The sequence below is a fragment of the Eleginops maclovinus genome, chromosome 7 (genome assembly GCF_036324505.1).
Source record: "Eleginops maclovinus isolate JMC-PN-2008 ecotype Puerto Natales chromosome 7, JC_Emac_rtc_rv5, whole genome shotgun sequence".
NCBI lineage: Eukaryota > Metazoa > Chordata > Actinopteri > Perciformes > Eleginopidae > Eleginops > Eleginops maclovinus.
Window position 1 is genome coordinate 8,518,964 of NC_086355.1, and position 22,200 is coordinate 8,541,163.

The 22,200-nt window shown below is 42.2% G+C and overlaps 2 protein-coding genes across 8 annotated transcripts in view; one reads left to right on the top strand and one right to left on the bottom strand.

The window, feature by feature from the left end:
- Positions 1-37: 37 nt before the first annotated feature.
- On the bottom strand, positions 38-12,498 carry med14 (mediator complex subunit 14). Of its 3 annotated transcripts, none has more exons than XM_063888562.1 (29): positions 12,057-12,498; positions 11,183-11,209; positions 10,961-11,066; positions 10,673-10,846; positions 10,447-10,576; positions 10,192-10,320; positions 9,923-10,030; positions 8,710-8,842; positions 8,478-8,628; positions 8,270-8,381; positions 7,804-7,929; positions 7,621-7,699; positions 7,164-7,323; positions 6,835-7,026; positions 6,555-6,689; positions 6,345-6,421; positions 6,081-6,241; positions 5,841-5,987; positions 5,289-5,503; positions 4,735-5,004; positions 4,135-4,384; positions 3,520-3,642; positions 3,155-3,331; positions 2,692-2,930; positions 2,421-2,600; positions 2,146-2,253; positions 1,568-1,693; positions 1,095-1,284; positions 38-928 (listed from the first exon to the last, which is right to left on the bottom strand). In XM_063888562.1, exons 1-29 carry the CDS (start codon positions 12,230-12,232, stop codon positions 855-857), a joined length of 4,275 nt encoding a protein of 1,424 aa, XP_063744632.1. In that variant the 5' UTR covers positions 12,233-12,498; the 3' UTR covers positions 38-854. The 3 variants fall into 3 exon arrangements, with proteins under 3 accessions (XP_063744632.1, XP_063744631.1, XP_063744633.1); XM_063888561.1 differs by having other exon boundaries at positions 5,289-5,533; XM_063888563.1 differs by lacking the exon at positions 3,520-3,642 and having other exon boundaries at positions 5,289-5,533.
- Positions 12,499-14,450: 1,952 nt separating this feature from the next.
- usp9 (ubiquitin specific peptidase 9) overlaps positions 14,451-22,200 on the top strand; it is a 34,385-nt gene continuing 26,635 nt past the window's right edge. For 4 of the 5 annotated variants that reach the window (XM_063887658.1, XM_063887659.1, XM_063887660.1 and 1 more), the window contains exons 1-5: positions 14,452-14,882; positions 18,768-19,036; positions 21,362-21,507; positions 21,822-21,901; positions 22,015-22,127. In XM_063887658.1, the coding sequence (XP_063743728.1) occupies positions 18,935-19,036; positions 21,362-21,507; positions 21,822-21,901; positions 22,015-22,127 (441 nt within the window). In that variant the 5' untranslated portion in view covers positions 14,452-14,882; positions 18,768-18,934. Of the gene's footprint in view, positions 14,883-18,767; positions 19,037-21,361; positions 21,508-21,821; positions 21,902-22,014; positions 22,128-22,200 lie in introns of all 5 variants that reach the window. The other variant, XM_063887657.1, reaches the window with a different exon arrangement.

The window sequence follows — 22,200 nt, forward strand, 5'->3', positions numbered from 1 at the left end:
GCTGGAACAAGTTCAGAAGTCAGATATGACACTGACATCAGTTTTAAGATTTTATAATTTATGTACATTTTTTGCCAATAGTCCCATTTTATTGTTACTTTGACTCCAGAAAATGATCTGATTATTTTAGTACTTGCCGGTGGAAGATCCTCAAAGCACAAACCAACTCTGGGCTTGGTTTATTAAATAGCAAAGTCAGACAGAAAGTCTCAATTCTTCAACCAGGACTCGAAATGGGTCTTAATAAAATACAACTGGCTTATAAAGTTTGTCACAGTTTTACAGTATCCAAAGGGAAAGTTTGAAATAAAAATGCAGAGGTCTTGACAAAGTAAAGGCAAGAAAACATTTAAATAGTGTGCTAAGGAATATATCTCCTGATACTATAATAATATCAGTCTGGCGTTATAAAAAAAAAAGAAACAAGAATGAAGTCAATTCTATAGCAAAAATCTAACTCACCTGATTCCTTATAACACTTAAATGTACAATAATATACATATTTTTGTAAACAGCCTTAATTTCAATAGATAATCTTGTTTACAAGTGCATCTGGAGAAAAAATAACATTTATAACCTTTTGCATCAAAGCCCCGCCCTCGTCCATGATTTACCTCAACGGCAAATCTTGTTTGTGAGCTTCTATCAAGAATAAAGACTGTGGTCCACAACTGTACATATTAAACGTTTCAGAACAGCAATTATACACAAGGTCAATAGTCCAATGGCTGAAGCAGAGAAGACACATGCTGGATTTTGACATCTTGGGACCACAGTTGTTACTCTCCGTTTGGACCCGTCCTCTGTCTCAAACGGGACACCGGTTGGATTCCAGTAATCTGAATTTCTTGTTTCTACTGACGAGTGCCGGGGGGTAAAGCAAGGCTGGCCATCAGCTCGTGAACAGAAGCAAATATCGTACACTCACCTGAGAGAAAGATAGAAAATACCCAGTGTTAAAGACAAGCAAGGACATTTGGTGTCAGGTGTAGGAGACACTGAATATTCAGTTGATATTAGTTTCAGTTTGGTCAAATGATACCACTTTTTCAGTTTAGTAAATTATTGAGTGTTCATCAGTGTAAAAGTCTCACCCTGTCTGGCGGGGTGCAGTTCATTGAACCTCTTAAGGATATTAGAGACCATGAGGGCCGCGGCCCCCGAGGAGCTGTGCTGTCTTGGGATGTCTGCCTGCTGAGTGAGGCCCGTAGCCATGTCGTACACAATGGGTACGATGATGCTCAGGGGCTCCTGGGGCACCGGGGTACGCTGGGTCAGCTGCAACTGGAAGGCAACACACACACACACACACACACACACACACACACACACACACACACACACACACACACACACACACACACACACACACACACACACACACACACACACACACACACACACACACACACACACACACACACACACACACACACACACACACACACACACACACACACACACACACACACACACACACAGGGTCAGGTTGTTTCAAATGATGCTACACAAGTATATGTCTGTCCTGGTAGCGGAGAAATGAAGGTGAGGCTCTGCTCAGACTTACAAAGAAGAGCATCTTTGACTTGAGGACCACAGCGATGGTCCCAGGAGGGGCGATGGGGGGTGCACTGGGAGGGATGGTGAGACAGAACTGCACGTTCCACTTCAGCTGTGCAGCCTGGTCGGGGAACTGCAGAGAAATAAGATGAATAATTATAAAACCCTTCAAACACAGAGAGAATTCTTAGTTCTTTATGTAAGGCCAAACCATACAAAGTAGTTCCATCATACAGATCTTAAATACAGAGCAGTGCAGAGGGAAGGCTTATCATGGCATTTGTTTCTGTTCTGATTTTATGTAAAGCATCTTTGAGCATTAGGAAAAGTGCTATTCAATCTTATATATTATTATTATTATTATTATTATTATTAGGTGTATTATTATTAATTTCACACTTTAATCACCATTTAATCAAATGCCTGAATCATTTTGCATATTCATAAAATCTTATACTTTGTGTTTCTGTTGTTTCCTCTATAGATCAAAATACAGCCATGACGATTATGAAACTGAAAAGGTTCATATACAATCATGGTTCAATAAATGCAACTATTTCTCTTAAATAATAAAGAGCTACCCACCAGTTCCAGCTTCATGATGCGCACACAGTCCCTCAGGATGTTGGTGGGCGCCCCCAGCAGCTTTGTGAAGGCATTCAGAGTGTTGTATTTGAAGGGAGGACCAGCAACCTAGAGAGATTAATCAATGGAATAACAACAACAACATGAGTGCAGGGCAGGCATGTCCTCCAAAGGGTCCTTAGTGTAGTGCACCACTGGTCAATGAATTAAGTGCTGATTTTAAATGAAGCACTAAACTACGTCTTAAATATAGAAAATGTGCTGCTCATGCCTACCCTTGTCTCGAAGAACTTCTCCAGGACCTGAAGCTCCTCCTGGGACCAGGGACCTGCGTTCTCCGGAGTGACTTTGAGCTGCAGTGTCTGGTAGTTCTTTGGGTTGAGAGCCACGCGGCACTTGAGTACCTCCGTCTTGAACATGATCACCCCTGGCTCATTAGAGTTCACAATGGATAACTGGAGGAGAGAGGGTAGAGTAGGGGAAGTTAGTTAGTGTAAATTGAGGGATGAAAATAAACTCATCTCCCCAAATGAGTGCAATACTTACGGTGGCTTCCTGCTGGATGATCCTCTGCAGGTGCCGCCTCATGATAACTGAACCCAGGAAACGCTCAAGAGGGGAGCAGAGGTAGCTTCCTGCCAGGCCGGGCACCAGGCAGGGAGTAGGTGAGGGGAGCAGAAGCACATGCAAGGCATTGTGGGTGAGGATGGTAGGAATTGAGGCAGCCCAGGGGCGCTGAGGTAGCTTGCGGGGCGGGGGCATACTGGAAGGCATGACCTGTGAACCTACAACAAAGAGAGAGGCAGAGAGTTTTAGAGAAACAGGCTAAAAACCTTAGCTTGCATCTACCCTTTTTTTACAGTTATGTATTGTACAATTTTGGTAATTGTATTTTAAATAATCTAAAGGGATTTATATAAATGTGATTTACTAATGGTATGTAAAATGAATCCATTACCAGTTGGGATGTATAAGTCATGCGAGACAACACCAAGAAAGCAGGACTTACTGGTCCCGGCTCGAGGAGAATGAGGGTCGGGGATAGGCGAGTGCAGTGATGGGTTACCAGGGGACATGCCATGGATCCTTGCCCCAGGAGAAGGCCCTGAGACCTGGGGTGAGCCTGGCCACTGGCCCCTGTGGCTGGGAGACACCATGGCATACGGAGAGCTGGGGTCCAGAGCACCTAGGGTGAATAAGAGACAGCGTCAGCAACAAAACAACACTAACGTTCAACAATTAGCACCATCAGATGTAAACACCACTGTGTGCCCACTAGATACTGCCCATTTGTCATTGTCATGTTATTTTCAGCCCGTGCCAGAAGACCAGAATTACCACCAGGCCAGAGTTTAGGGCCATCCTGCTGCTTACCGTGAGGACTGGCAAAGCTGGTCTGGCCCATGGCTATGCCCAGAGAAGACGGGGACGGGGTGGGCCCGAAAGGAGAAGGAGCCCTCAGAGCTCCACTAGGGGAGCCAGAGGCATGGATGTTCCCTGCATACACACATACACACACACATACACCAAAGGACTCATCAGACTCTGAGGTTGACAAGTTCTCCTCACACACACTCATACTCTCACACACACTCATACAAACACACACACTCTCTCACACACATGCTAAAGCGGGGCGGGCCGTAGTCTCTGGCTGGCGGGCTGAGATGGAGGAATGGAAGGAGCAGGGCTCTATGCATGCTTCATTTCCTCGGCTGTGCGGCGTTGTGTGTTGCATGGGAAACACAACTGATCTCATGATTTTGCAAAATTGAAAATGGGCACACATGGTTGCTCTTCGTTGTTTTCTGTTGCATTCAAACAATTTGTTCTTGCAACAAATCAGCAGGTAGTTTAGAGGACAGCAATGTGACAAATTCATAAAACAAAAACAAACATTTGTATGGGGGCATGAGAAGCTCAGATGACACACACAACATCAGTCACTCACACACACACGGACAATAACCGGGCTTGCCATCACTGTACCTGGGGACTGGGTGGGCATCATGGATGGCGAGGGGGTGACGTTAGCGTGGTAATTTGGTGGCGGTGAAGTGAGGGGAGGATAGACACCTCCTGCACCCCCTCTCATGGCTTGTGACTGCTGTTGAGCCTGCAACTGATTCATCAGGTTGTCCATCATGTCCACACCCACCGGCGAGGGGGGGTTGTCGTCTTCATTAACAGAGCGCCTGCGAGCATCCTGGTTACTGTCTACGAACATATTTAGGAATGTCTAGACAGAGAGAAGAGGAGAAAGACGCATTTGAGATGTGAAAAGCTGGGTAATTATAAAACTGTTTATATCTCCATCCTTCACTTTTGTAACCAAGTAATGTTCTTCAGTTTTGATGATTAGAAAAACACTCTCCCAGTAGTTCTGCTACACAAAGCACCTCTAAATCTAACCAATAAACCGTTAATGGTTTTTCAAGGGTTATGTAAGAGACTTTAAAGGTGCAGGTAGACGTATATCTCAGAAGAGCCAGTAGGACCTTTTCCCCATGTTAATGTTAAGCTAAGCTAACTAGCTGCTGGCAGTAACTCCATATTTGATTTACAGACCTGCCTCTAAGTCTTGCATACCTTGAGTCCAGGAGCAGGGTAGAAGCCCTCTACAATCTTAGTGTTGTCAAAAAGACTGTAGGCTCCGTCTCTAATGGCCACCACACCGCGGCTGCGGCAGTAAATGTCGATGCAGTACATGTTTCTGAACGCCAGGCGGATGTGTGTGGGCGACTGGGGTAAGATGGAGAAGCACTGGTAGGCAGTGTTGGTGCGCTGGGTCAGGCCCAGCATGGGCACTGTCGGTAGCTTGTTGATTGCGTTCAGAGGGGCCTGAGTGTCAGAGAGCACCTGAGAGGGATATAAACAGATGATGTTACTCAGGATAACACTGGAGTAAAAGGAGATGGTATGTGATTAAAGTCATTTTTGCAGTTATTCGAGTCAGAATATGATCAAAACAGAATACATTTTAAGAAGAAAGTATACCATTGTGCTGTTTGCAAAAATGTTGATACAAGGCCTGTTTTTAAAGGTATTTCATAACACAGATTAAGTGAACGGATTTAAAAAGGAACCTTAGAGAGAACAAGAGCAGCTGCATTTGTTGTGGATGCAGTTTTACATGTGTGTACCTGCAGAAGCTGCATCACGTTAGGATTTTTGTTGAACATCTCTTGTAGCTGATGGAGGATGATATTGTGGCAGTTGGAGCAGCCAGAGTTAGGCCCCACGGTGCCCAGGGCGAGGTGGAACCGCTGGCTGTTGGAGTTCCACTGGATGGTGACGGAGCTGCCCTTGGTGGTGCCATAACACAGCACCAGCTTACGGTAGTTGTACAGCCGCACCTCTGAAAACAGGCTCAGGTAAGATGGCATCTCTGGAGGGAAGCAGTGAAGAGTGTGCAGCCGTATTAGGTCAGTGTGTTTCTTTTGCAAAGCATCAAAGGACACAACCGTGTGGGTGATAATGACGAGTGCAAGCTGACTAACCCTAACTATCTGCAGATTTGAACTAGCATGTTTAAAACGTACAAGAATCTGATCGTTCTTGGTTTTCTTCTCAAAATGGTTTACTTAAAATACATAATTCAGTGTAGATTGATAAACATGTACTGAAATGACGTAAAAGTAACATACCAACTGAATTAAGATGGGCTTCAGTCTTTGCTTAACATATGACTGTACCTGGCAGTGCTCTGGAGAAGGTGAGGACGCACTGGTAGAGCTGGCTGATGGCGTTCCAGTCATTTAGGAACATCTCCACCACCTTGCGCCCGCCCACCGGCTCAGACAGAGGGTTTTCGTAGGTCAGATACACATGCCGCGTGGAGGCTAATAAGAGAGGACAGATGGCTTTGTTTAAACACCGGGCAGTGTCGTAAACTTTGAGTGATGAATCTGGAATGAGCTGTATTCGATGCGCACCTTGCTCCTTGCTGTGTGTGCTGTTGAGAGGGCAGTTGGCCAGCATCAGTTCAGCCACCCAGGTGCGGTTGTTCCTGCCCTGCAGTCTGAAGGTGCAATCCAGCAGAGACCGATCCAAAGCTTTCCTGGTCTCCTCTCCTACCCCTTTACAGGGAGGAATCCTGCAGGAGACACAAATATGCTGAGTAATCACCATGTCTGTTGCAATGATTATTATACTCTGAATAAAAATGATATTCATGTGTGTTCAAAACAAATGATTACTTTATTAGACGTATGGCATGACTGCTGCCATCGCCCTCCACTTGGACACCCTGGTTTGGGATTTCCATGTTGGACAGCTACTCGGAGACAGACAGAAGGACATTTAGCCTTGGCCAGAAAATACACAACTGAGATTGCCATGCTTGATGTTGTTCCAACACATCAATGACTGGCATGAATGATTAGAAATGTCCAGGCACTGGGACCTACCTCTGCTTTGAGGCCAATGAAAGGCATGTTGGTGTCACACATCGCTACAAGGTGAGCCAGCTCTTTGTTGAAGGCACACATTTCTCCAGACCGCTTCGGCTTCTTTGGCTCCGGCTCCCCCTGGTCCCCAGATACCTATGAGACAGAGACAAAGAAAATGTGTTTAATTTATTCATATGGGCACATTTCCTTAGCAATGTCTTGTCTCACATTCCCAAAAGGTACATATGCTGTATTTCATCATACACAGATAAAGGTTTTCCACTCTCGCGCTGCCTACCTTTCTCTTGGTCCCAGGTCGGACCCCTCTCCCTGTCGTGTCCTGGACGAGGTGTTCTAGGTTGGGTTTGAAATGCTGCAGGAGCTGTGCGCACATGGGTCCGTCATCTCCTTCTAGCTGAGACACGGACAGGAACGAGTACTTGTACTGCAACGCCGTGGGACTGCTAGGCACTTCGAGCATTTCCACCACCTACAACAAAACGGAACGAGTAGAATGGGGAAGAATTGGAAGGATCAACAATGGAGAGTTAGAAGGTGGACACTAAAGTCAAATCAAAATTTCAACGTGGAATTTTGGTTCAGCAATAGATTTGTCCAGAAACTCACAATGTAGTACTGCGGAAGACGTGTGAGCTTAATGAAGAGTCTGTGTTTGGACAGGTTGCCAATGGGATGAGAAGCCGAGTTGGACAGGTGAAGGATGTCAGTGCACACAGTAGGAAGGTGTTTCACAGACTGTCGAGAACGCTGCTCCCCCAACCAGAACCTTGACAGAGAAAGGAAAGATTTGATGTCTCAATAAAATCCATGATGTAAAAAAGTCCCACATTCATAGCTCCCGCTGTTTACTAGCGCAAGACGCTGGCAATTCAGATCGCTGTCATCCCTCTCAACAACCATCTTGCCACCTTCTTGGCCAAGTGTTGCTATTGACAGCAATAAGTGCATTTTGACAAGCTAGTGGCAGGCGTCGACTGAACTGCCAATGCTATACTTTACACTGTCAGCTGTGAATATTCACGTCATGTTTATAGCTATTTAAAAGTTGAGGATGTGTTCTCACTTGAGTTGTTGAAGCCAAGATATGATGCGCTTCATGTCATCGTTAATGGTCTTTTCAATGTCATCCAGCATGGACTGATCTGGAGAGAGAGCACACAGGGTTTGTATTGGTTTTTTTTCACAAAGCAGAGAATAATAAACAATACAAGGGAACAGGGAACTATGACAATTTGCTATTACTTACCTAATCCATACAGCATGGGTTGGAAGACGCCAGAGTGCAGGTCTACAAAAATGTGTAAACACTCTGAACGACCACAGGGCTCCAGAATCGGAATAACAAGTGTGGGTAAAGCGGTCTCGATGAATGCTGAAACAAACAAACAAACTTCAACATCTCTTTGGTAGATGACTCAAAAACAATTGTTACAGTACATTAACTGACAGAACGTAAATGGGGGACGCATGGGAAAGCACACCTCTAAGAGCTAATGGGAATTTTGTACAAGCAATTCATCATAATTAAGACCAAGACAATGATTCCATTACATTCTTTTGTCAGGGGTAAAAATAAACATTCAACTGCTGTCAGTGATATCACATGGCTGCAGCTGTTGTTGAAGACAAATCTGTTTTCTTTGCATTTGCTTAATATATACCTTAAAGTTTGTTAACTGTATTAATGACAAGCAAGTAGAGATAATACATACAGTTGTCACCAGGGTTACTGGTCTTCAGAATGGCCTTTAGTTCCTGTAGCTTCTGATTGGACCTTGCATGCACACTGTCAATCAAAAGCTTCTCCACTGAGAGATGGTCAATCTAAAAGAAGGAGTTGAAAAGCAGTTATTATTTAATTGTAAGATAGTTGTACAGTAAGCCACACTGCACCTTTCTGAGAACATATATCCGACTTACCCTCAAAGCTCTCTCCATTAATCTGGAGTCACAGGCAGGGAGAGGGGGCTCATGAGATATTTGCAATGGCTTAGATCCATCTGATTCGTCAATCTTGATATTGACTTTATGTACTGAGGCTGTACCCGTTTTCCTACCCAAAACCTGTTGGCTGAAGAAATGAAAAAAGACATAAACGAATCATTCAATTTGGGTATTTTGTAAGAACACAGTGTCCTTGTGCCCCTCTTACTTCCAGACAGTCAGCGTGAGGTATTTTGCAGGCACATATCGTTCCTCCTGCACCAGGTCACCCCATCGCTCTCTGATCAGCATCATAGTCTGAGAGTGGAGCACCTCTAGCTGCAGCGACAGACAGAAAGAGTCTGGAAACAATGCAGTTAAAGGAAACAGTGTAGGGAAATGTCAAGTCTAGGTGAATAAAATACACCACACATCTTTCTATTAAAATTCGAAACACACTCACACACATATCCTCAAGACACATACACTTTGTTAGAAAAAAGGGGCATTTGTGCCCGACACAGACTGCTCTTTGACACAGTGAGCTGCACTGCAGGCGTCGGTGGGGGGAGGCAGACCAGAGATGTACTGATTAGCATTGTGATTAGCTCATTCGTGCTCATCTCGCATGCTTGATTAGGTTCTTTAATATTAGCACGAATGCTAACAAGCTGTTGATTCTCTCTATGTTTCAACACAGACTGAAACATGATAAGCCTGTGACATTCTGATCAGAGGAGATCCTCTCCTTCCTTTGTGTATGTGTTTTTTATAAGATAAGATAAGATGTACTTTTATTAACTCCCGTGGGGAAATACAAGAATTTATGCAGCAACAGATTGAGAAAAAAAACGTACAGTTTCACACAAGGATATGAAATAAAATAAATGATATACAGGTAAGCAATGGTTTTAAAATATATATATATATATATATTATAATTGATCTATTTATACCTCAGTGTATTTATATCTTTTTTTTATCTATTTTATTATCTACTCAAAAGTTTCTCCTAATTTTGTAGCTATCAAGCACTCCTTTTTTCCCCATCACCACCAAAATGAAGACACTTCTTATATTTAGCTCTAACACAGTAAACACATTCCTTAGTACTGAATGTACAGGTGTTACATGTCCGTATGGAATTCATTACAACACACATGACTTGACAGGGTGGCAGGTTGTAGTGAGGACAGTGCCGCCCTTCCCCTATAAGTAACTAAAGCTGTTGTGTGAGAATAACATTTTTTGGAAAGGTGGTTAAAACGGATGCAGCTGAGTTTCTCATTGAAATGCTGAGAGTGTCTGCTTGCCCAGTCAATACTCTATATGCCCAGAGACACACAAACACACACACATACCCTACTGCAGTAGTTCACAGACTGGGACTAAAGCCAAGTTTGTGTTGTGCAGGCCACACACAAATTGCATAGAAAGGATACGCAAGCAGTTGTACATGTCCTGTAGAGGTTTCTCATCTGCACACAGACGTGCCTGGACCAACTCGTGGATGAAGTTCACCTGCAGGCTGTGGACCAAGGTTCGGCCATCTGTCAATTGGGAGGGGGGAGGGAGTGTGGGAAGGGGTTGACAGACAAACCCATTAAGAGTTAATGGGAAAGGGAAACACATTAGCATGAAGGATATTGTCAATCAGCTTGTCAATGGTACTCTGAGGTGTGGAGCGGAGATGGAGATGTTGAAGCCTTACCTCCAGTTTCTTTGTCCTCCACAAGAATCTCCAACTTCAGCAGCCTCCAGGGAATATCGGGGTCATCTCCCATCACTGTCAAAGTGGCCTCAAACTCTCCTTCCACTCGAAACTTTACACGCCCATTAGCTACACAAAAATACACACAAGAAAACATTAGATATTTATCAAAAAGGCCCTTAGAAAAGCTGTTAATGTAGATATAGGAATGGCTATCAGAAAAAAATCCATAGTGGCTTTACAAACAGTGCTTACCAACTGTGAGGTTTGCAAGCTGGGGTGGTAAGTCTGTAGTGACAAGGCGGTGCCGTAATATCTGATTAAGTTGACTCAGGGTTGTCTGCTTCTCAACCTTTGTGATGGGGTCTGGAGGAATGATCTTATCCTAAAAATGGACACAGAGTCAATTGTGAGGCATACGAAGAGAGCAAAATCCCAACATCTATACATTTGCAGTCTTGCATAGTTTTAACAGACTTACTCGTATACATGTGGGCAGGCGTGGATATGACCCTGTGGTGAGGACATCAATGGCAAAAGGGATGGCAAAGCTGGGTAAACGAGCATGAACCAGGGCGTCTCTGGCCAGCGATGCCAGCCTATCAGCTGTATCTACGAACAGAATGGTCTGCTGATCCAAGAAGCTGGATATCATCTGTTATCACAAGAAGTAAGAGTACGCTTTGTTATGTTCTGATGGTCCCAAGTCAATTCGTAGTGTATTATCAAAATCCATCTAAAAAGGAAAGTCAAATTAAACCCAACATACCGCACACTTCTCAACTTTCCCTGCATTGCTTGCCCACTTCACCAGGGCTAGCAGACGCACAAATAGCTGCCTGGTGCGACTGGCAAACTGGACAATCTCAATTTTTCTGAAAACGAAACAGTAGGAAAGAGTTCAAAAACATTTTTAAAAACAACAGCTTAACAGAGTGAGCATAGGAGTGAATGGATAAAGACATTCTGGATGAAATTCAAAGATGCATACCTCTCCATGTCTGTTTTTCTGGGAAGTCTAAATATAAAAACAAAAGAAGGTTTAATAACTGACATTTTCCTCAAAGTATAACAACAACAGAGCTTAAAACCTGCATAAACTCTTTGGGTTTTTTTCAGTTATCAGACGAGGATAAACTGGCTTTGGGACAGAAGACTGATGTCTCATACATACCCCACACAAACACTTACTTTAAATATCAAACCCATTAGTTATAACATTGGGATCTTAAGACAAATGGCGTACTGCAGTGGTGTAAAGTAACTAAGTAGATTCATGCACGCAAGTACTGTACTTAAGTACAGTGTTATTTTTGTAATGTTTTGCTACTTTGTATTTCTACCACACTACAAACCACAGTTAAATCATGTACTTTCACAAGCTACCCTGCAGCATACAAAGTGATTAAAATTAGCTGCAACTTTACCAGCTTTGATAACACTATGCAAGAATAATAAAAACACATATCATACTGAAATGTGCCAATCTGCATAGTGAGTATTTTTACTTTAGGTACTTTAAATATATTTCTATGCTGAAACGTATGTACTTTAATTTAAGTAACATCTTGCTTATGTTAAGAGAGTATTCCTACTCTCTGGTATATCTACTTTTACTTGAGTACATGACCTGAGGACTTCTTCCACCTCTGATGTGTTGTTACCGGTACGCCTCATCACAAATGTGGGCTATCTACTTTATTAGTGCATGAACTTAGGGCTAATCGTTTCATCTTATTGAGTCGGTCAGCTTTTGACGTTTCTATAGTGGCTGGAGGAAGATAATTCTCTAAGTTTACAAGTGTTAGCTGATTAGCCCGCCGGTAAGTTAGCTTTGAGGCCTACAATGCTAACATGTTACTTACAGTTCTGCCAGCAGGGTAATTTCATGGTAGGTCCTCTGGAGGAGAAATTCAATGAGCAGGCTCATTCGGACACCCTGTGTGGCCGGTGCCCCAGGTGGAGGTGGCTGTGGACCCGAGGCAACCGGACCTCCGAGTGGGACGAGCTGCCCATCTGACCCAATCTGCACCGGAGCCATTTTACAATGACGCTAGGGCTAACTGTTTGTTAGCGATGCACACCCAGCGGAAAACTATCGAGCTGCAGTAGCTAACTTCTCATGAAAAGATTTCTCTTCGCAATCTCACAACATCTCTGTCCCAAGGCGAGTTTCTCGGCATGGACTTGGTTTCCTTGTACGGCACAATACTCAACAAATGGACCAAATTTGGTAACTCATTTCGGAGAAGGCTCAACGCCGCTCTGCCGCCATCTTTGCTGTCGGGAACGCTTAGCATAGGTCCGGTGGGAAAGAAAACCAAGACAGGAGCCCTGGGGAGTGAGAGTCATGAATGTTTCCTCATTATTGTGTCTCACACTAAGTTACTGGTTCCCAGGCCGAACAATTTGTTTAATGTCAGATTTACAATGCCAGATAAATACACTACTACTACATTAGATTAATAGCTTATATCCGACTGTCATGTATCCATTAACGTAGGCTGTTAACATATGTTGCACTGGGAACAGATGACCAGTGGTGGAAGGAGTAGCCCAGATACTGAAAAAGAAATAGTAGCAATACCTCAGTGTTGAAAAAGGAAAGGATAGTATTGGCATCTAAATACACTTAAAACATGCTTCATTTTCCAGTGCAATTATACAGACCATGTGTATTACTTAATTTAGTGCAATTATCCAGTGACACTATACGTCTTATCTTAAGTGAAGAAGTTATTATGCAGAATGGCACATTGCAAATCCTTATACTGTATGATCAATGATAGATAATGTATCACTGTAATGGTGTACCTATGTGGGGCTAATTTGTATTAGCTTAATCTATAATCTTTCATTTGTTGCTTATATTTGTTGAGACAAAATTATAGAAACACACATACAAAGTGAGTCAAACCATAAGTTGTTCATTTTTTTCGATTATCTAATTTATAGACTTCAGTTTTACCTGATTTTGTTAGGATGCTGCCTGGAGCATTTGGTCAAGATTATTCATTACTTGGGTCAATAATGTTACAGATTTGTGTCTGAAAGGGGCTTGTGGTCTTCCCAAGGCACACACACAACCTTGATTTACTTGGAGTAGGCGAGTATTATACATTTTTGTGAAGATGAAGCTTGCAACACATTGGGAGAAGAAAAGATTGACAAACAATATAAACATGTAATAAACTGTCTCAAGAGGCAGGTTCTGAAATCAAAGATAAGTGAGATGAAAAGATTTGTATCATCCATCAGTGTTGGTTATAAATGTAATGAGCCCTATACGTGCCAGTTGCTTGTTTACTGAAGCTACAAGAAAGTATCTAGTCTTTTTTTTAACCCTAAATGTTGTAACACAATCTGTAAAAATGCCCTGTGAATAACACCTTTTTAAAATATGTCTTACTTCTGATTGAATGTTTTGATTCTTTATCGTGCATTAAACAATAATTTGGTTTCTTGTTTAAGGATGTGTGGGACTACAGGATTAATGAATACAAACATGACAGGCTTAATTAACCATGTGACCACTCGCCATAAACATCATTTCAATCACTACCATCCCATGGCCCAAGACCCCCATTGCCTCCCAAAACTGAGAGGAGTTTGGCAATGTACAATAGAATAAAATCAACTGACCTCAAGAGTGAATGGGTCATGCTTCTTTTGAGGCCATCTGTCCAACATGTAAGAACAACCCATTTGGAGCTGACTTTTCTATCAATCACATCCTCTCTAATAAATACTGAAATGCAGTGGTGTAATGTACCTAAGTAGATTGATTCACTCAACTACTGTACTTAAGTAAGAAATTGGGGTAATTTTACTTTATTTGAGTATTTTCCCATTTATACTTTATGCTTTTACGTCACAACATTTTGTGGACAAATGTTGTACTTTTTAGTCCTTTTTTTGAGCAAATGTAATAAATAAATAAATCCCACCTTTACGAAGTCCAAAATTGAAGTGATTTTTTTGAATGCAGGACTTTTATATTACTTAGTAGTATTGGTACTTTTACTAAAGTAGATTATCCGAGTACCTCTGCTGAAATGTGTGTTTGTGTGTACGTTCGATTTTGCTTGCGTTTTGTTATTTTCGACCTGTTCAAGTAAGTATGACCACCCCGTGCGATAGGAGGCGATATAGTCAAGTGCGTCAGTTTGCTCCGTTTTTTCTCTCCTGGTTTTAATGAAAATACGGATTGCACATCCACACTGGAGTCGGAGTCACACATCAGAATTGAGAGAGGTTTTATGCCCTTTCCATTCAGCGGGTGTTGTGTTTGCTGCGCTGCACTCCGTTGTGGTGCAAAGTAGCTCATAGACAAAGCTGACTGTTGGAGTTCACACAGTCGTCTGGCCTGTTTTTTTACTGAACGGCATTTGTGTACGACTGCGCTTCCGCCATGTTGAACGGATTCAAGTTGTGAGTGACTGCTGGGACCGAAGTGACAAGCCCCAGAAATCGGACTAGATAGAGTTAGGGGGCTGTTACCGCGCCGGTGACGCAGGAAAAACACCCAGAAGCAGAGGAAAGAACGTAGGAATTAGATCTTTCTAGTAACAGGTTTTTGGTCCTGCGAAACTGTCACTCATATAGGCCACGTTTATGTAATAAACGACGACACCATCGTTCAAGGCTGGACGTAGCCCGTGAATAGAGGGGGAAGTCATATCAAATTCCTGGTGAGTTGTTAGCTAACTGGCTCGGTGCGCTGGCTGGTGATTGTTAGCTGGCTAGTATTAGCGTCAGCTGGTGGTGGATGCAAGGTAACATTACTGCATTTTAGCTGCTTGTGTTATTCAGATGCTGCTGGTTTAACCTTTGTTAACTATTCCTTATTGAATCGTTGACAATGTCAACACGATTAAACTGCAATTCATGGTCTCGACAGTACGTGTAGTCTGATTAGCTCACTCCGCTGGATTCACTGAAGCCAAGCTAGCGCTAGCTAACGTTACCCGCAAACGGTCACTGTCTACAGATTGAGGAACATTTCCTTCTAACGCCTAATGTTTACAAATAGATCATATTTAATTATCCTCCAATCACACAATTGATATGTTTCATTAATAGCAGATTTATCAAAAACATACTGATGTTAACATTTTGTATCCTTTTGGCTTCCAATATTTAATTTTCAGTTTGTTTTAGCCAAGTTATAACTTGGCGTTAGACTATACGGGTCAGAAGACTCAACATTTCAGGAAATAGACGACTCCCCTGTCACTAACATATTTTACCTTTTTTAAGACAACCAGCTAACTTTACTTGTGTTGAACGATAAAATTGCTATGAAGTGATGTTAAAGATAATCTCGGGGGGTTCATTTTATAAAGGGCAACACTATTTAGCTAGTTGTTGAGTCATATCAGCAAGCCGCTTGTCAAAATAGGAACGTTAGCCAAATGCACCTTCGGGTATTTACCCGAACGTAAGCTAACGGCTAGCTAACGCTAGAACTGTTTATCTAGACTGCTGCTCGTTAGCATGCTAACACAACCGATGCTCATTGTAAATGGCGTAACATGGAACATGGTTGGTCAACAATAACGCCGGGGAAAGTGACTGTAGATCGATACCGATTAAGGTTATTCACCAAACGATCTATGTGCTTAAGATCGTCCATTATGTAGCAAAGGTTTGCTGTGAAAGTTTAATGTCAGGCCCGGTCGAATAGTGAGGCCTGCGTGTCTCAGCGGGCTTTGGACGACAAGGCCGTCAATGCTCTGCTGTCTGGGCGGATCGCCTTGCAGGCTAACCTAACGTTAGTGCCGCAGCTAGCTAGCAGCAGGCGTTAACTAACTAAACCACCAGCTGTTAACGGTTGTTGTAGGCGCTAGTTTGTATTAATAGTTACGTAATGTCCCCGTGTACTTTATAAGTACCTGGGCTGCTTAATATTGATGATATTCCAAGGTAACACGCATCCTGTTACATGATCGATTTCTCCGTCCATAAAATATGTTTTTTATAACCCTAACGTTAACGTTTCGAAGCCGGTTCAGTGCGAAAGGCCGCAGTTATACCTAGCTTAGCGCTTATTTTAATGGTGGCTGGTTGTTATCGTGTGTGTGTCACTTTGTTTGACACTGTTGATAAAACAGAACGCCCTAACCCAATCCCCCCCATTAGTAGATCGTTGGCTTCTGAGTGGTTTTACTGATAGTAGCTTTCAATTTATTATATGACATGTTTCAGGAAACCAAACACACTCGCCAGATTGTGCTTATAGTAATTGCAGTAATGTGATGTACTGTTCCTAATGACAGCTGCAACCCAAATTGCTGATGCAGATGCCACTGGCCACCTGTAAAATAGGAAATAAGCTAGTTTCACTACCCTTAAATAGGGCATACAATAATAATAGACAAACAAACGTAGCCATTCGTGTCTTGTAAAAACAATAATGGCCAATTGCAAAGTAGATTTATGTTCACTAAAAGTCCGCTGGCTTAGTATACATATGTTAGCTCGTAAAGCACCTGTTTCAAGACAGACTGTGACTTTTGAATGTTATTATTTTATTCAAACAATCGTGACTTCCATTGTAATTTCAAGCCATTTGTCGAACCTGATAACTTGATGTTTTAGTGTAGAATATTCTTTAACCGTGGGCTTTTTAATTGTGAGGGAAATTGAGTACGTAATGACTCCTGAAATTGTGTTTAGAACTTATAAAAGTGCAACCTTTTTAACCTTATACATAGTATGAGTATTGACTTCACTGCTTTTTAAACAGCATAGAGGATGTATTGAAAATGTCCTATATTGTCTAAAAGCCAATAAGTCATGTTCCTTTTTCTTTATGATGCTCTGCACCATATTGGTCTTGATCACAGGAATTGCTGGAGGAGGGTTCTGACTTTATTGGCAGTTAGAAAACTGATATAATCATATTCTACTTCGAATTGTACTATACATTTGAAACAACATTGATTCTCGATCTGCATATAGCCAAAGTGTTCATTTTAATGACAGGAAGGCTTAAAGGTGTGGTGACTGATGTGCTGATTTGCAGCTGATATGAAGTGCTCTGTGCTAATGTATGTGTGTCAAACGTCATCATTGTCAATTATTCAAACAAAGTATATCTCTCTATACTCGAGGCTTATTTAAAACATCTAACTATTCTCTTAATTGTATGCATGTTCGCATAATCAATTTGTATTTGAAGGTAGTCATACAAGCTGGGTATTCTTTTTCCTTGTTTTGACCATGGTTCCTATTCCTTAACACTGCACTCAGTAGAGTTGATTGTTGAGGTCTGGGGCAGACACAATGTGGAGAAAGCTTTTTCTTTTTATTATTTCTTCACCCTTTGACAATATCATCCTTTTTACATTCATACCAATCAAGAGGAATGACATGACACAAATGTCCTCCCATTAATCGAACTGTGGCAGTAGTAGTTATTTGAAATGTTCCTTAACCAGTTCATGGGGAGTCCTGATCAAGCAAGTCTTAAAGAAAACTCCAGAATAGATATACACATTTTAAAATAGATATAAAAGCAAAGGTATTACCCAAACTTTCTGTTGACAGATCAACACCACAGCTTAACCTGGATATTTCTCACATCAAAAGACTTTCCCTCAAGACATATGGGTTTAGTAATCAGGCCGAAGCGCTGTTTTTTTTTACAGTTCGATTGCTCCGGGCTCTTGTCCCATTGGACTGTGCCATTTATCAATGTCACCATGTTCCCACATCTAGGCAATGTTGAGCACAATGTTATTATAATTGATAAAAATAATGTCCAAAAATAAGATCCTGTTCCTACTAAACAAAAATCATAATGACGACCAATCACTAAAGATTAAGTCAGTGCTATTTCAACAACTAAAAATAAAATTGCTTTCACTTCACAATCCATCATGGTTGCCCTATTGCAAGACCTGGGGCTAATGTTCATGTCTGCCCATGCACACGTTCGAGACGGGGCTGTAAACTGGTGGGACTTTTAATGGATTCAGGCATGCTGTACGAGTAGCAATAGGTACTTTTTCACAGCAACTGTTAGGAACTGTGATAGCATGATGCACAGAAATTGAAAGTGAAAATAAAAGAAGGCATTTGTAGGATAGGATTACCTTTGGGCTGTTTTTGGCGGTTTGGCATTATTTATCATGCTACTTATCATCAAAAGTATTATTGTAAGGCTATATGGGCTGGTAGTAGCACCACTAATGCAGCTTAGGCTCTTGGTTTGAAGCTTCTTTGTCTCAAACTGTCAACATAAGAAGCAATGGGTCAGCCACTAATCATTAATGGTTAATGCTGGATATTCTCAATGTAATTCAAAGCAGTTATCCGTGTCAGCCATTTAAAGCCTGGCCGAAACCTCTTGATTCATAACACATCTGGATGGTAACTGAAACCCAGAACTTTTGGTGGGGGAATTTTAGAATAAAGTGTTTAACTACCAAGCAGAGCACAGTCCAGTTCAGAATAAGTGGATGATGCTGCTGGTCAATTTTGCAGAACAAGATAATGATTATTTTTTTGTATTACAGGTAACTTAACCAACATGCAGGTAGTTCTGACCTGTGCACCTCTTCCCGTTCCAGGTTATGCAATGGTCTCAGCGGCACATCCAGACCTCCAGGTGCTTGTGTCCCTCTCTCGTGCGTTCGGGCTCTCTTCCCTCTGCTCTACAGCTGAGGTGGCTGTGATTTCCCTCCTGGCCAGCGCTCCGTAAGAGGCCAAGATTGCCAAGATCTGCCCGGTGGCGAGCATGACGGCCACCACGCGTGGCTCTCCGGTGGGGGGCAATGACAGTCAGGGCCAGGGCCAGGCACCTGATGCTCAGAGCCAACCCCCACTGCCACAGAACCAGGTGAGCAACACATTTCCAGCTAATGCTCAACATAACCTTCCACACATTTTTGTAAGTATCCTAGAACACTTGTTTCCTTTCTCCTTTTGGCGGGGTACAGCTTGGTTTCAAATGATTGCGCATCATAATCTTTTGACGGCAGACACATGTATATTTACTCTGAGAAGGGACAAAGTGAGTTGTCTCCCTTTTTTGTAAGTCCAGACACCGCAGCACCATTTATTTTTAACAGATATATCGCTCATACCTAAACCACACACAGATGCCCAAGGGGACGAAAAGGGAGGGGAGGAGGGAGCGGAAAAGAGGGAGAAAAAGAGTGAAGGAGAGGCATCAATGAACAGAGCCTCCTGAGTGATGGATAAAGGATGTGTGTGTCTGTGTGAGTGTGCTGGTGCAGGCCTGTGTTGGTTTGAGATGAGCTGTGGTGAGACGTGAGAGGCAAGCTGCCTATGTAGGTCAGCCAAGCAGAAGGAGCCTTCACCACACACCCCCACAATTCATATTTCTCAGTTTTGTGTCTCCCTCCACTGTGTGTATCCCGGTTTTACTCTCACACACACAGCTGCTCACACCACCGCTGATGTTCATACACAGTCTTTAGATTAGAAAAGAAATAAAGACAGCAATTGTCACATCCGGTGCTGGAATTCACATTCATGGATGCACGTTGTTGTTTCTGTTTCTCAAACAATCTTCTTTCCAAAAATTTCTGTTCGGCAGCACCGTAACAGATACACCCACATGCTAACACATTTATACTTGTAACAGATCCATGTCAGCCCTCAGTTTCTGTGTCCTCTGGGTAGATGAGGATGAAAAGAGCATTTGCTGTGTCTGCCGTATACTACGAGTACAATGACTTTAATGGCTTTGTTTAGAGACCTTTCAGGAGAAACACCTGCTTCTTTATGCCAACATGCATATGCACTTAGTGACCTGAACAATAGAACCCCCCCCCCATACAAGAAGTGGGCCTTGGCTTCCATTGGTATATGGCCCTATGGGAACAGGTAGTTAACTTTCACTTTTTACTGGGAGGTCAAAAAGTCCATCCCACTGAAAACAGAAACATGTGTTTTGTTGTGTTGCAACAGATTTTGAATCCAAAAACATCCATTAATAACAACATAATCATTATTTTCTATAATTAAAGAATCAGACTGGTGCATCGAGTTTAGGGCTCAGTCAGGCATTGTTGTTGTTGGATAACGTCAGGCCCATTTCTGCCCCGTTTTGTTTGTTTGATTGTCCGGAGATACCAATTATCAAAAATGCCCCATTGAGCTCCATTAAAACACTTCAGATTGCAGAGGCTGGTTAGCCAGTGACCAGATGAGCACATCAATGATAAATGGCAGCCTGCAGTTTCAATTGATGATATGAGCGTGGCAGTGAGCCAGCAGGTAAAGCTGCTGTGTCTTCAAGTATCATTTTCAGCGTTTCCACAAATCTCTCAAATGATGAGACATTTGTCATCATCCATATGTTTATACAAACACAGCAAAACAAATCTCCTCAAGGCTGCATGTGGTCTTATACACATGGCATGTTACCATGTCATCAAGCCAGGAACCGGTCCTCACCCACTTCTCACCCTGTTTTCCCGTCAGTCGTACTATATACAATAACAACTAAAAAACAAATTGAAGCAGCACCAGCAAATAAAACCTCACAGGATAAAAAGAAGGAAACTATTAAAGTGACAAAGCTGTCTATCCAACTATTTAGATTTCGGTTGTGTTTGGTATATATTTGTTTTATTGAAAAATAATAATAATGATCCAATTCACAGTAGAGTTGCAATCTGTCAGATGCTGTAACAATTCTTTTTGGAAAAGCACAGAAGCATACAGATGAACATAAACATGATACATCGACTTAAATACATACAAATAAACATAAATAAAATTGTGAAAAAACATATATATGACATTTTGAATATTAACCTAAAAAAAAGAGAATAAATACATCTAAAAAAAAGTGAATGCATAAATACACACCCATATAAATGTCATGTAATTTCATAATAAGGGTATTGAAGAAATGGCAGTAGTAATACTGCTCCACACTCCTTCCACCCTCTTGTCTTCATGGTTTCTGGCATCTTTTCTGGTGTTTCATTAGCATTTCAGCTAATGTGACCTCGCCCTCGATCATCAGCGTAGACATATAGTCATCGTTTCTCATGAATAACAATAAAAAGCGCCATGACATGGAACTCTTTCAGGTCTCAAGGCAAATATCAGACCTGTGACGCTGCGGGAACCCATTCGTAGCGAATGGGTTCATCTCTAATGACTTTGATTCTATTGTTTTTTCCAGACATCATCTCCTAACTCATCTAATGAGAACTCTCCAGTGAGCCCACCAGATGAGCAGGGCCAGGGGGACGGACCCCCTCAGCTGGAAGAGGAGGAGCCCGCCTTCCCTCACACTGACCTAGCCAAGCTGGATGATATGATCAACAGGTGTTTACCCACAGGCTGCGTCCTCAGTCACATCCTATCAGCCAGAATGTGGACTATTGCTCTACAGCGATATTAGTGATTGATCATTTATTAAATCATCCCAAAATGACAGTGTAATGTATTTAATCACCGCTGAATTCTTACCAGTTTGTATCAATGTTGTGATCATTATCAGTAGATGCTTACAATGGCCACAGTTTGAGTTAAACATGTTTATATCAAGATCAATACAATGTCCCGAGAGCCTGCCTCTTCTCATTTATTTGTTAAGTGACTTTGAATGTCTTTGTTGATTCCTGTTTATTTTCTCTCAGGCCTCGTTGGGTCGTTCCAGTTTTGCCAAAAGGAGAGTTAGAAGTCCTCTTGGAAGCTGCTATTGACCTGAGTAAAAAAGGTAGGAATAAACAGCATGTTCTCTTGTGTCTGTTGAGACAGACTATAAACCATCATATATTTAATGTATGTGTAGAGAATAGACGTTCAACAAATGGATGTGTTTCCTTGCAGGACTGGATGTAAAGTGTGAGGCGTGTCAGAGGTTTTTCCGAGATGGTCTGACCATCTCCTTCACGAAGATCCTGACCGATGAGGCTGTCAGTGGCTGGAAGTTTGAGATTCATGTGAGTGTTTATTTGTTGCTTTATATTTTGGTAAGACAAAGAATCCATTTTAACAATCCAGCCTCACATGTAA

Bases quoted from the DNA above. Each gene is read 5' to 3' on its own strand.
- med14 (XM_063888561.1), bottom strand. From the start codon at position 12,232: ATGGCTCCGGTGCAGATTGGGTCAGATGGGCAGCTCGTCCCACTCGGA. The intron at 7,027-7,163 runs GTGAGTTTCTGG...GTTTTGTTGTAG, and splicing joins GTCTTCCGCAGTACTACATT to GTGGTGGAAATGCTCGAAGT. The intron at 5,534-5,840 runs GTACAGTCATAT...GCTTCCCTCCAG, and splicing joins CTTCTCCAGAGCACTGCCAG to AGATGCCATCTTACCTGAGC.